This window comes from Dasypus novemcinctus, chromosome 25 (genome assembly GCF_030445035.2).
Source record: "Dasypus novemcinctus isolate mDasNov1 chromosome 25, mDasNov1.1.hap2, whole genome shotgun sequence".
Lineage (NCBI taxonomy): Eukaryota > Metazoa > Chordata > Mammalia > Cingulata > Dasypodidae > Dasypus > Dasypus novemcinctus.
In genome coordinates, this window is record NC_080697.1 from 17,184,039 (window position 1) to 17,197,726 (window position 13,688).

The window sequence follows — 13,688 nt, forward strand, 5'->3', positions numbered from 1 at the left end:
GGTTGAGGGACAGTCCCGGGGCTCCCAGTCTTGCTTCTGGCTTCTCAGTGGAGAAGCTGAGAAAATTCTAAGTCCTTCCAGAAAACCTCTGGGGTCAGTAGCCCACCGTGGCAGTCTGCGCAGGAGAGGAGAGTGCTGAGGAGGGACTGGGCAGACCCAGGCCCTGTTCTGCTTTGGAGCACAGAGGTGTTGGGGGAGCTGGCTGGCACAGGGGTCCAGGACCGGAGAGCAGACGGCCACAGTGGGCCACAGGCTGGGGTCCAAAGGGCGTCACAGGCCCTGGAGCAGCCATCAGTGGGGCCAGCGAAAGTCTCCAGCTGAGGTGCTGGAGCAAGTCTCTCTCTCTCTCTCTCTCTTTCTCTCTCTCACACACACACACACACACACACACACACACACGGGCAGCTCAGCCCCTCACCCGTGGTCCTAGAGGCAGGTGAGAAATGGGGGTTGTTACACTAGGACTGCTGCAGGAGAGAGTGAAGCCAGACGCCTCTGACGAGCGCTGAGGAGCCATGACGGGGACCTGGGGGGATTCAAGGACCCCCGGGCGGGAAGCTGACGTGGCTCAGCTGATAGAGCGCCCACCTACCATAGAGAGGGTCCAGGGTTCAATCCCCCGGGCCTCCTGACCCGTGTGGAGCTGGCCCACGTGCAGTGCTGATGTGAGCAAGGAGTGCCCTGACACGCAGGGGTGTCCCCCGCCATCCAGGACTCACCCTCAGAGCCGGCAGGGAGCTGACCTGGTCCATGGTCAGTGTGGCCTCCTTGTAGTACTTCCCAGGGGGGCAGAGCTTCAGGAAGGTGTCGTGGATGCTGAGAAGAGAGGGGCATGTTGGCGGCACGGGATGGGGAAGAGGGCCCTCTTTGGGGGGTGGAGAAGAGGCATTTGTCAACCACGTGGCCCTTGTCAAACATGCCCAGGGCCTGGCTCCATGGGGGATGCAACGAGGAAGTGGGCAGGAGGAAACGACATGCGGACACGCTATGTCCTGGCACACACTCTCCAAGGGCTGGGAGGCACGTCTGCCGTCACCCCATCTACAAGTGGGAAACTCGGGACCTCTGCCAGCACCAAGAAGAGGCCTCTGAGCCAGCACCAGGCTGCCTGCACCCCGCCAACCACACAGCCCCCTGAGCCCCCCGTGGCGAGAGGCCAAGCAATCTTCTTGATTGTTCCCGTAACCGATGTCTCCATCCCGAGGCCCCAGCGGCAGTCCAGGGGGTGGGGTGGCTTGTAAGTGACCAGCAACTGTCTGAGTGACCGAGAGGAAGAGGGTGGAGGGAGCTCGCCACCCTCTGGCCTCCCTGACCACCTGGGCCTTGTCCAGCAGCAGGTCCTTGGGTCTGTCGGGCTGGCGGTCAGGGTGGCCATGGAGAGGAGAGGGGCTGCCCGGGGCCCAGGGGGCCAGGCGCCAGGGTCCCGCTCTGTGCCGGCAGCTCCCCCCCCACCTCCCGGCCTTGGTCCTGCCCTGTCGGGTACAGGGCCACAAGGGGCCCTCTCTTGGGGGGCTGGGCAGGGGCCCGACGCGACCGCAGCTGTGAAGGGCATGTGCGTGCCAGGAGTCGAGGGAGCCGAGGCTGGCCGAGAGCCCGGCCCTGGAGCTGCTCAGGCCCACCCGCCAGCCCCCACCTGCTACGGCTGAGACCTCGAGGTTCTGCTCCACCCCAGCCCCGCCCCCCATCATTTTGGGGGGCCCTCAGCTGCCCCTCCGAGGTGCTCAAGGTTAAAGGAGGGGTGGGCGTGCCACCTGTCGGCGTTGCACCTGGCACGGCAGAGTGCTGGCATAACCTGGGCCCGTGGGGGAGACCGCCAGCCTCCTGCCTCCCTGGGGGTTCCCTCAGCCTCACCCCAGCAGTCAGGCCTAGCCTAGACGCTGGAGCCCCTCTCCTAACCCCACCTGCCCTCTCAGCACCCCAAGGCTCTAAACTTACCAGTCCCCTCCTGGCTCTTTTCCTCTCCCTCCCTCCCCTCTTTCAGCCGGGTGCCAGGCGGCCCGCAAGGTGAGCCAACTAATTCATATGCAAGGGTGAGTGGCTGCCAGCCTCTGGAACTAACCTCCAATCAGTGGAAGGTAGGGACATGTGACCAAGGGAAGAACTCGCAGGGTGACTTTGTGGGTACCGATGGGGACGTAGAGGCCTGCCCACGGTCCCGCTAAGTAAACGGGGACCTGACGCCAGGGGAGTGCAGAACCCCTGCTCCCCGTTGAGCCGCTCCTCTTTGCACAGCCCACTGGCTGCAAAACGTGCTGTAGATCCCAGCCACGGGGCTGGGGAAAGACAACGAGCCAGGCGCCTCGTTTGCCCGGACCCCGGCTCTGTGCCCCGGCAGGCTGGCCTCCACTGACGGCTGCCCTCCCGAGCCCCTGCCCTCTGGCTTCTGGGCGTCTTTGGCCCAAGGGAAGCTGGAGCAGGAGGAGACTGGAGGTGGCGCAGGCGAGGTCGGGGGCTGCCCCTCCTCCAGTCCCAGCCCGGGCCTGGCGGTGCCCGTGTCCCTCCTGTCCCGCGGCCGGCTTCTGCAGCTCCAACTCTCCGCTGGGGCAGTGACCACCGGCCCCGGGGCGCCTCGGCCCCCGACGTTTCCCTCCAGCTCTGGAAATAAGTCCTTCATTAAACAGGGTCTTCAAAGACCCCTGCGAGTCGCTGCCTGCCCGCTGCTGGCCACTGACAGGTGCAGGGAAGGCAGACTGCCCCCTCTGCCCACTAGGCTGTGTGACCCGAGGGGAGAGGTGCGCCCTCTCTGAGCCGACGGACCAGGTTCAAATCCTGACTCTGTCCAATGGTGGCACGTTGACTCCCGGGAAGGGGCTGACAAAGTGTTCGGCAGCCTCCTGGACGGTGCCACAGTCAGGGTGGCCTTGGAAGGACCCTAAACTGTGTCCAGATCCTACGCCTGGGCAAGGAGCTAGGGAGCTAGAAAGTGCTGTGGGTGGGGGTGGGGGACCTTCTCCAAAGGTGACTGGGTGGGGGGCGGGGAGGACTGCAGGACGGCGAGGGGACAGGAGAAGCGTGGCCGAGGGGTCGCCGGGTGGCACCGAGGGGCTGGGAGGCGGCGGAGGCGGTCCGCCCCAACCCAGAGGGCGATGGGATCGCTGACATCATCAGAACGGCTCGTGTGGGGTGGTAATAAAAGCAGGCCAACTTTTAGGACGTTTTACTAATTTTTCAAGTCCTCTAAGGCAGCGTGTGGCTGTGGCATGCACTGAGGACAGACCACTCCCGCTGTCCCACCGCCACCCCCGTGGCCCTCTGGAATGCCTGCCATCTGCGGCCACCTCCCCTGGACCGGTGCCACCGCACGACAGCCCTGCGAGGAGCAGACCCCTGTCTCTATTTTACAGACCTGGAAACTGAGGCTTGAGGAGGTAAACTAACCTGCCCGAGGTCACCCAGCAGTCAGTGTTCAAGTCCGAGCTGCGGATACCAACCCGGGAGCTCAGACAAGAGGGGGGGCATCAGAAGGGCTGCTGAGCGAACGAGAAGGAACCCACTGCCGCCGTGGCCACCCCCACTTATTTAACAAGCTCCACGCGGGCTGCACTCAGACACATGCTCTGACTCTCCCCTGCAACCCCTTGTGGGAGAAGTGTGGGCATCATCGTTTCTACTAATGTGCCAACCAAAGCTCAGAGAGGTTGAGGGCGTGCCCAAGGTCACACAGCTGGGAAGAAGCAGTGGGAGAGTGGGCCCTCAACTGGGCTCTTCCAGCTGGGCTGCCCACCCACAGAGGGCCCAGGCCCTCACACCCCCCACCGTGAGAGATTCTCGACCCCATCCCCCCCCGGAGAGCCTTCTGGGGAGGGGGTGCTTGGGGAGGGCCCTGCCCGGACTGCCGAGGGACGGGCTGCCCGCAGTCGACTCGAGGCTGCCTCGCGGCTGCCACAGAATGTTCTCCTCCTCCAAATATGGATCAGCCGGCTCTAAATGGAACTCGGAATTAATCACTAATGGACTCAAAAGTCAAAGCCATTTGAAAAGCTCACACGTTCAGCCTGCCAGAAAGCAAGCGGCCCAGACGGCGGCCGCCTCCCTCGCCTGGCCCGAGACGGAGGCCTCGCCAGGGAGCCTGGCTCGCCCCGCCCTTGTCCGGCTGCATTCTCCCTCGGCAAAACGGGGGTCTCGGGGGTGCCCCCGGCTTCCCCCACTTGCAGCTTCCTCCGCGTCTGTGCCGCTGCCTGGGACCCCCCCGGCCTCTGAGTCCCTCTACGTGGGTGGTTCTCAGCCGGGCCCCAGGTTAGAATCACCGGGGGAGGTCGTGGAAACGTCTGCACCCCCTCCCCAGTGAGTCTCAGTGGGGTCGGTGTGGGACCCGGGCGTAGGAAAGTTCCGGGCTTCCTGGGTGCTTCCACTGTGCGGCCTCAGCTCCAGCACCCCTGGGATGACGGCTGGCACCCCTTGGCTCTGTGGCGCAGCCTGCAAGTATTTCACCAGGGTCCCCCGTGCTGTTGTCTCCCGGCCCTGCCATTCCCAGGCTGTGCCCCTTTGGGCAAATCCCTTCCGGGCCATTTGCTTGTTCAGTAGCCACAGGTGCTCCGTCTCGACCCACAGGCTGGGCCCTGCTCCGACGCCCTGGCGAGGATTAGCTCTGTTAATTGTCCCATCCACAACCGTGCGTGATAGGGGTCCGTTGCTCTCATGTCACCGTGTCTTACAAGAATGGAAACTGAGGCACAGCAAGGGTTAGAAACTCACCCACGGTTACAAAGTGGCAGAGCCGAGCCTCAAACCCAGGCAGCTGGGCTCCAGAAAGCAGGCCTGGACCCGTTCTGCCTGCTGGCCTTGCCGTGTCCGGGAGGACCAGGGAGCTGGCGGCCGGGACGGGGCCGGGAGCCTCCAGGGGGCTAGAGGAAGGAGTGGCCCTGGGGCTGCGCCAGCCTGGGCAGCGGCTAGGAGCACCACTTCCAGCCCCAAGCAGGCCCAGGCCCAACCTCGAGGCGATCGTGAGCCTTACAGCGCGGTCCAAAGGGCTCCCGCCAGGGCAGGCCGATCCGTCACCCGCCACGGAGGTCTGGGCCAGAGGCAGCCCACGCCCTGGCCGGGAAGCCACGCGTGCCCTGTGCGGGGCCAGGCCCATTAACGGGGTCTGCAGCCGCGGCTGAAGGGACGTCTCCCAGCCCCGTGGAGCCCAACAGAGACATCTGGGTGGCAGGGGCCTTGGGGACCGCCGAGTCAACCAAAAGCAGAGAGGGCTAAACCTGCAGCTGAGGCCACCAGGGTCTTTGCTCTTCCAGAGACCAAAAAGATGTGCAAGAAAAGGCGCACAGGCTGGGCACTTAGACTGCGTGGCCCCCTTTTTGGAGAGCCAAACTCAGGCAGCGCCGGCCTGGAAGAGGCCGGCTCCACCACTGGCATCTGTCACGTGGGGCTGCCCCGCCCAGTGGGTGCCTCCTGCAGACCTGGTGACCAGACCTGTGCGTCCCTGTCCACATCACCGACAAGAAGGTGGAAACGTGTTCGCAGAGGGCCAGCGCCTATTCTGGCCCGACTCAGTCTTGGCAGCTCACGATGGCCACTTTCTGCCCTGAGCACCGTGTGCCATCTGGGCTCCGAGCCACTGCAATGCCCCTGGGCAGCCACATGAAGCCGCTGGCCCACGGGTCACCCCGTCCTTCACTTCACACACACACTAGATCGCTCGCCCTATCATATTCATCCCAGGGCCCCTCGAAGAGTCTCCCTAGTATTAGCCCGTGCATGTATGTGTGTGCGTCCTCCCGGGGTTATTCTCTCTCTCTGGGTGTGGGTATGATGCTCCTTTATTTTACAAACACAGTAGCCTCCTGTGTGCACCAATCTAGTCTACCGAAGTCATACAGTTAAAGAGGTTAGGGAAACGGACTTTGGCCCAGTGGTTAGGGCGTCCGTCTACCATATGGGAGGTCCGCGGTTCAAACCCCGGGCCTCCTTGACCCGTGTGGAGCTGGCCATGCGCAGTGCTGATGCGCGCAAGGAGTGCCGTGCCACGCAAGGGTGTCCCCCGCGTGGGGGAGCCCCACGCGCAAGGAGTGCGCCCATGAGGAAAGCCGCCCAGCGTGAAAAGAAAGAGCAGCCTGCCCAGGAATGGCGCCGCCCACACTTCCCGTGCCGCTGACGACAACAGAAGCGGACAAAGAAACAAGACGCAGCAATAGACACAGAGAACAGACAACCAGGGGAGGGGGGGGAATTAAATAAATAAATAAATCTTTAAAAAAAAAAAAAAAAAGAGGTTAAAAACACAAATAGTATTATTCGGCTTACCATTAAAATCACTCATACCCAGTACCCCAGGCCACCCCTACACCCCAGCTCAACAGGGAGCATTTTTTTTAAAAGTTTTATTTATTTACTCCCCGCCTTGCGGCTTGTTCTGTTCTTGGCTGTCTCTTCTCCGGGTCCATTCGCTGCGTGTTTTTTTCTGTATCTGTTTGTCTCCCTTTGCTGCATCGTCTTGCTGTGCCAGCTCTCCGAAGCGTGCGGGCGAGCCTGCCTTCGCCAGGAGGCCCCGGGACTTGAACCCAGGGCCTCCCATGTGGTAGACGGGAGCCCAACTGATGGGGCCACAGCCACTTCCCTCTAGGGGCAGCATTTTAAAAAAACGCTTTGGCGTTTCTCTTGGTGTTTCTTTAATGCTTCATTAGTACTTCTGAATATTAAACTGAGACTGCCGTTTGCTGGTGTTTTCATTATAGACGATGTCTCATGCCTCCTACTATGAGACGTGAGGAGTTAGCTCTCTGCAGAGACTCCGTCCCCTGTCCCCAAGCTCCCAATATAGAACAATTTGGCTGAATCAGTATGCAGACTTTCCATTATTATTAATATTATTATCATGCACACACTGTTCACAGCTGTGCTCTGTAGTGCAACACGATGATGTTTTCTCTCTTGCAAGGCTTTTTGTTTTTGCCGGAGTTATTCCTCTCAGCATGGTCAAAGACATCACACAATCTACAGGTTCATTTTGTTTTCTTGGAGGCATCATACCTGGAACCCCCTGACTTCTTCATTCTAACCTGGGCCCATTGCTTTCCAGGATGCTGCTCTGTTTCACCATCAGCTGCCCCTTCGCTATCATCCTGGTAATTCATGTTTCCTTCCTCTGTGTTGGAATCCTTCATCTCCTGGATCTCACTCTTTCTTCCTTCTTGGTTTACTTGCTTGTTTTAATTTTAATGAATTCCTACAAAAGGTTCATGAGAAGGAAATTTATCATCAGAATTTGCATGTCGAGACATAGTTATTCCACCTTCACTCTTGATTAATAGTTTCGCTAGAACTTAATTCTAGATTGGAGATGATTTTTCCTTAGAATTTCAAAGGTGCTTTTAGCCACTGTCTTCCAAATAACAAGTCCAAAGTCCCTGTGATCTCTGTATGTCACCTGTTCTATCATTCTCTCTCTCTGAAAGCTTTTAAGATTTTCTCGTTATCTCTGGTGTTCTGAAATGTCACCGTGCCATGCCTTAGTTTATTATTCTTTCGTCAAGTGCCTAATGAATCCTGGTTTTCAATTCGTGCTACGAAGGAGGCTCTGCAAAGCTGACCACAAGCTGTCTCTGCCCTTGTTGTGCCTGGAGCCCGCGTCAGTAGCCCGTCAAGCTCTGCTCCTTCCCAATGGGAATGCGCATCCTCCACTCCAGGGGGCAGGGGAGCCAAGGGGACAGCAGCAAAAGAAAAGGAATCCCATAAGTCGGCCCGTCTTCCTGTTGCCTGCCCCTGCGTCCTGGCACGCAGAGCTCCCTGAGCCTCTCTGGGTTCTGCTGACATCACCCTGATCCCTGCAGGCAATTCACCCTCAGATTTCTGCTCTGCTACGTCTGTATCATGGATCCATCCACTTGCATTTTTGAAACTCTTGTTGGCCTCTCATCCACTGTCATCTCTTGCGTTCTCTTTGTCCTTTTGGGTACTTCTTTTTTATTCCTTTACTGACCTTTGAGCAGAGGAGACAGAGGTGGAAGAAGATGCTCTCTTCTCCATTTTAACCAGAAGAAACTGCAACTTTGCTTCCTTGGCTTAACAACACCTCTAGGGGATGGTTCCATAGCAAACGTAAAGCTCCTCCTCCTCCTTTCTTAGGGCAGCCGTCCACTGGTGGGAGTCACGTCATCTGTGCCCTCCAGACGCAACGGCCAAAGGACCTTTCCCTTTTGAACCAGGACATGTGAGTGTCCCCAGCCTGTCCTCTTGCATCTTCAAGGCCCCTGGCAGCTGTTCCACGTCCTCGGCTGCAGCTGGCCCTTGCCCCCCAGGACGCGGCCTTCCGGGGCTGGAGACTCACTTTGTTTTAGGGAGCGGGGGGCTCTCTCTAGTATCGCTGCCCTTCTTGGAAGTTCTGTGCCCACCCAGTGTTTGTCCCACCCTGACTTGTTTGACGGTCTCCAATTTGGAGAACTAGAGGAGGATGGAGCCACTCTCCCCTCCGCTCAGCCTTCCTTTCTCTGTGGCATCGTGGCACCCTGGCACTGACCCACGCCTGTTCTTGGGGCCCAAAGGGTTTAGAATCCCCTGGGCAGGAGCTGCCGGGGGTGGAGTACGGCCCCTCGTGCTCAGGGATAGAGCTGCCGGGAGAGGGGGCAGGCCGGGACGCCTTTGGAGCGGCTGGTTGGAGAAGCTGGGGCTGAAGTGGCACCTTCTCTGGTGGCGCTGATGGGTACCTGCCTCTCCAGGAAAGCACGGCCAAGGCTGTGCCCTTCCCCAGGGGGGCGTCACCGGCGACGGGGAACGGAAGCAGGTGCCTCCCGGGCGGGCAGTCCAGAAGGCAGGAGCTTCTAGCCAGGAAACGTTCCTCCCAAAAGACCCAGAGAAAATGGAGGGAGAAAGACCGGAAGCTTCCCCCGCCCCTCCTCGGAGCCCGCCTCTGCCACCACGCTTGCTCCCGTCAGCCTCCTCGTGAGCCAGGAGCCCCGGGGGCCCAAGCAGCACCCTCGGAAAGCCCCTGACCTTCCTGGCGTGGAAAGAGCAGAGCATGAGCTCAGGCTGCACCGCTGAGAGGCTTCATGGGACAAGCCCACAGCAGGGCCCTGGCGCCTGCCCCTCACGCTTTGAGCATACCCACCCTTTGCCCGGCATTTTCCTGGCTAGGAATCCCCCCGTGGACTTACGCCCACCTATTGGATGAGCTCTCTGTACAGAAGTGATTAGTACAGCATTATTTGTAAAAGTGTAAACCACTGAAGTGTCCACAACGGTGGGGTTGGTTAAATGAATTATGGCTTGTCCACAAGAAGGAATGCTCCGCGGCTATTAAAAAAAGAACGAGGCAGATCTCTATATACTTTATGCAGCCATCCAAGAGGCCAAAAAAAATGCTTTAAAAGGTACAGAAGAGTATGAATGCTTCACCAGAGGGATCAAAATGTGAAAGGATATGTATGAGGTCTATGCCAGCAAAAATCTTCTGGAAGGCTAAAATAGAAACCGGGAACAGCATTACCTTTAGGGAGAAAGACAGGGGAGAGGGACGGAGACATTTATTTTTCATTTAGAACTTTCTATACTCTCTGAATTTTCTAGCCATGCTCAAATATTACTTTTTTTAACTTCACATTTCCCAAACTTTACAAACCTCTCTGGATCCATCAAGCAACAGCGCCCCCGCCCCCTGCCATCCCCTGGTAACTTCTGATCTACTTTATGTCTCCACAAATCTGCTATTTCTAGACGTTTCCTACAAGCAAAATCATATACTGTTTGTCCGTACGTGCCTTGCCCGTTTCCCTCAACGTATTTCCAAGGTTCATCCATGTTGCGGCATTGTCTATGACTTTGTAAATTTTTATCTTCTTTTTATTCGTGTTCCTTTTTAGAAAATGTCAGTTGGGGTCAGACAGGGTAGGGTCATTTGGAGTTTTGTCACATTTTCTGTATTTTAAAAAAGTGAGTAGATACTGTTTTTTTGGATACCCTTTTTAAAAGGAACGGGACGCAGCCTCGCGGATCTCTCTGGACTCTGCAGCACCCGACGCCGGAGCCACCCCTCGACCCACCCGCACTTGTACCTGGAGTGTCTGAGGCTTTGCTAAGTCTTTGCCCCACCTGAGCCCCCACGTGGAGAGTGCCGCTGCCGGGCCAGATGGCCGGAGAGGGTGGGGCCAGGCAGAGAATTAGGGGGGAAAGGAGAGGGTGCCCAGGCCCGAGGGTCTAGGAGTGGTCTCCTCGCTCCCGCTCACCCCATCCCCCCCATCTCGGGAGCTCCTTCACTCCTCTAATTCAGTTTTGCTGCACCGCAGGCACTCAGTCGTGGCTTCACGCCATTGCCGTGGGGAGGCACCTGGGGCCCCCCAGGGTCGTAGCTGTCCTTAGCCTGAGTGCTCCCCCGGCCAGGAAACTGCATGAGACGTGGGCGTCGCATCCCCGGTGGCTCGCGGCATGTGGCTCGCGGTGGGCATGGAAGGGCAGCCGGGGAGGGCCGGGGCCCGTTCGGTCACGCGGCAGCCCCGTGCGCGCCCAGCGGCCTCAGCCTTGGTCCCCAAGCCCTCCTCTTTCGTCCACTCTCCCGCGGGGCTCTGCGCTGCTCGGTGAGTCTGTGACAGAACCCTGCCTTGAGCCCGCGCTCAGGAGCAGCAGCCCGAAGCCTCGCTGGACCCCAACGTGGGCCCGGGGGACCGTGACCCCTGGAGCCCCGGGGGGCCCCCTCTCGGCCTGCCCCGCACCGGGCCCGTGTCCAGGGCTCGGGGGCTCTGAGCAGGCCCCACGCTCGGGGAGCAGAGTGAGGTTGTGCCAGGACGAGCACCAGCTCAAGGGGCGCCCTGGGGCCCCGGGGACCCCTCTACTCACCACAGAATTTCATTTCTGGTCAGGAAGGTCAGGGCCTGCAACAGACGCAGAGGAGTGAACCCCCCCGGGCCCCTGGCGAGCGGGGGCCTGGGGGCTGCAGAGGGGGACCCCGGGCTGGTGGCGGAGGAGGACGCGGAGCCCTCCCCTCGCCGCCCAGCCGCTGACGGGGAAGGGGGGCGTAGGTGCAGACCTGGGGAGCGGGCCCCCGAGCAGGAGATGGATGGCCCGGCGGCCGCAGAGCCCCGGTCTGGGACACGGGGACAGTGACGTCGGCCTCAGCAGAGGCGGGGGCCACCCCGGCCCGCCCGGGGAAGCCTCAGTGCTCCAGGCAAGCCTTTTCCCAAGCACCCCACCTGCCTCGAGGGGCCCCCGCCCCCACCCGGGGTCTCCCCCGCGGCGCCCACCTGGTACTCCTCCAGATCCTCCCAGTGCATCTGGTACCTCAAGCACTGACCCATGGCGCCCCACGCCGCTCTCACCAGCAGTGGAACCCCAGCCCCAGGACTCACCGCCCGGGGCGCCCCGTTGACCGGGTTGCCATGGTGACCTGCATTCCACCTTCCGCCCATTCTACCTGAGCCCCTGATGGGCAAGGAAACAGGTTCTTAGGGCTCCCAGGCCAGGCAGACATCACCCACAAAGCAGCAGGGGTGGAGAGCATGGGCTTGGGTGACAGGGTTCAAATCCCAGCTCTGCCACAGACGAGGGTTCAAATCCTAGATCCACCATAGACAGGGTTCAAATCCCAGCTCTGCCACAGACTATGGTTCAAATCCCAGATCCACCATAGACAAGGGTTCAAATCCCAGCTCTGCCACAGACTATGGTTCAAATCCCAGATCCACCATAGACAAGGGTTCCAAATCCCAGCTCTGCCACAGACTGTGGCCCTGGGCAGGTCGCTCGACCGCACCGTCTTGGTTTCCTCCCCCACACAGTGACTGTGGGTGCGTGAGGGCTAGGAGTTAGGCATAGCTTGTGCTCCGTACGTGGCACCAGCTAGCACCCCGGGTCTATTTCTGTGCCAGGTGTGGGGCTGCAGAGGTGAAGAAGCATCGACCTTGACCTCCAGGAAAGCACAGAAAAGCACAGTTCCCGTCAGTCAGGGTCCCAGCGAGAGCAGAGGGTCCCAGCGAGAGCAGAGGGCACCCTCCAGCTAGGGTCATTTGAAGAGGATCTGGTAAAGGGGCGCCCCATAAAGGCAGGCTGAGGGCACAGGTAAACCATCTAGGGGCGTGCCGTAACCCCAAACCAGTAAGTAGGGAGCGGCTACGGGAGCTGGCCCGCAGGGAGACGGGATGAAAGGCCGGCGGCATGCTCTCCTCTTTCTCCAGGCTCCTGCTGGGGCAGGGAGCAAAGCGGGGCCAGGTGGGGAGTGAATCTGGAGAGAGAGAGGACGGGCAGCCCGGCCCTCGAGGCTCCCAGCTAGGGGGTCCTCCAGGAACCCCACCCCACCCCTGCCTCCAGCATGGTTGGCACATCCGCCCCCGGCCGCGGTGGCGTCCGTCCTGGTCTAGTGTGTCACTCGCACTTGGTCAGCATGCTGCTAGCCGGCGGGAGGAGCTCATGCAGAGCTCCAGAAATGCAGCTGCACCCTTTTCCTCGGTCTGCCCTCCATGGAGACGAAGCCTGACAGGAGAACCCAGGAGCCTCATTCCTTCACCAGCGGGTGCAGGTGGAACGTCTGGGAGATGCTGGGTGCTTGGCTTGACCCTAGAGTGGTCTCGGAGATGAATGAATGTGGTTCCAGCCTGCGCTGACCACACGGCTACCTGGCCTTCCCAAAGGAGGTGGGTGCAGAGGTCCTCAGAGAGGCCGTAATGATGAAGATCGTGGGCGTCAAGACGAGTCTGCGGGGCAGCAAGTCTTCTCGTAGGGGGTTAGCTGGTTGCTATGATGCAGCAGGTGAGAATATGGGCTTTGAAATATTTCGGGCCTGGCTCATGGCCTGCCGGCATCACCCTGGGCAAGTCAGAAAACCACTCCTAAGCCCATCTGTAAAACGGGAGTACTGTGGGCCTACTGCACAGGATTATTGCAAGAGTAAAATAAAATTACAGGCATGAAGCTCTTATTTAGCATGGTACCTGGCACAAGGGGAGTTCTCACGCATGGAAGGGTGGCTAAAAGTACTCATGCTTCAGGGACGTGGATGTGGCTCAACCGATAGAGCGTCCGCCTACCATATGGAGGGTCCAGGGTTCTACCCCCGGGGCCTCCTGACCCGTGTGGTGAGCTGGCCCACACGCAGTGCTGCCACGCTCAAAGAGTGCTGTGCCACGCAGGGACACTCCCGTGTAGGGGTGCCCCGTGTGCAAGGAATGAGCCCCACAAGGAGAGCCGCCCCACGTGAAAAAAGCGCAGCCTGCCCAGGAGTGGCGCCGCATACACGCAGATTTGACGCAGCAAGATGACGCAACAAAAAGAGACACAGATTCCCGGTGCCACATGAGAATACAAGTGGACACAGAAGAACACACAGCAAATGGACACAGAGAGCAGACGGGGCGGGGAAGGGGAGAGAAATAAATAAAAATAAAATCTTTTTTTAAAAAAGTATTCATGCTTCAAGTTGGGGCTGGAAGGAAGGGTAGGACTTTACCAGGCAAGGTCAGAAATTCGGCCCCATCTTCTGCACAACCCCGAGCGTTACTGCTGCCGTGTAGCGCGCGGCTCCCCTCTGCCAGGGGGGTCCCTATAAACCGCCCCGGCGTGCCCAAAGCGGCCCGTGAGCTCAGGACCAGCATCCCTCCTTGACCCCGGGGAAGGCGGGAGCTGGAGGCTGTTAAGGGACCCCAAGTCACCCAGGGGCGAGTGAGCAGGTGAGGATTCAGGGCAGCGGGTGGGACATGGGGGAAACCAGGCTGTCTGTGGGATCGCACCCTGTGGAGATGGCCTGTTCCAGTCTCACTCTGTCCTGATCA

The 13,688-nt window shown here is 59.7% G+C and overlaps 1 protein-coding gene across 1 annotated transcript in view; it reads right to left on the minus strand.

Moving 5' to 3' along the window:
• Nucleotides 1-11,248, minus strand: part of CIB4 (calcium and integrin binding family member 4) — a 70,860-nt gene extending 59,612 nt beyond the window's left edge. Inside the window, exons 1-3 of the mRNA XM_004451484.3 lie at nt 11,169-11,248; nt 10,765-10,799; nt 720-816 (exon numbers count right to left, since the gene is read on the minus strand). Coding sequence (XP_004451541.1) covers nt 720-816; nt 10,765-10,799; nt 11,169-11,222 — 186 coding nt within the window. The 5' untranslated portion in view covers nt 11,223-11,248. The remainder of the gene's footprint in view (nt 1-719; nt 817-10,764; nt 10,800-11,168) is intronic.
• Nucleotides 11,249-13,688: the final 2,440 nt, after the last annotated feature.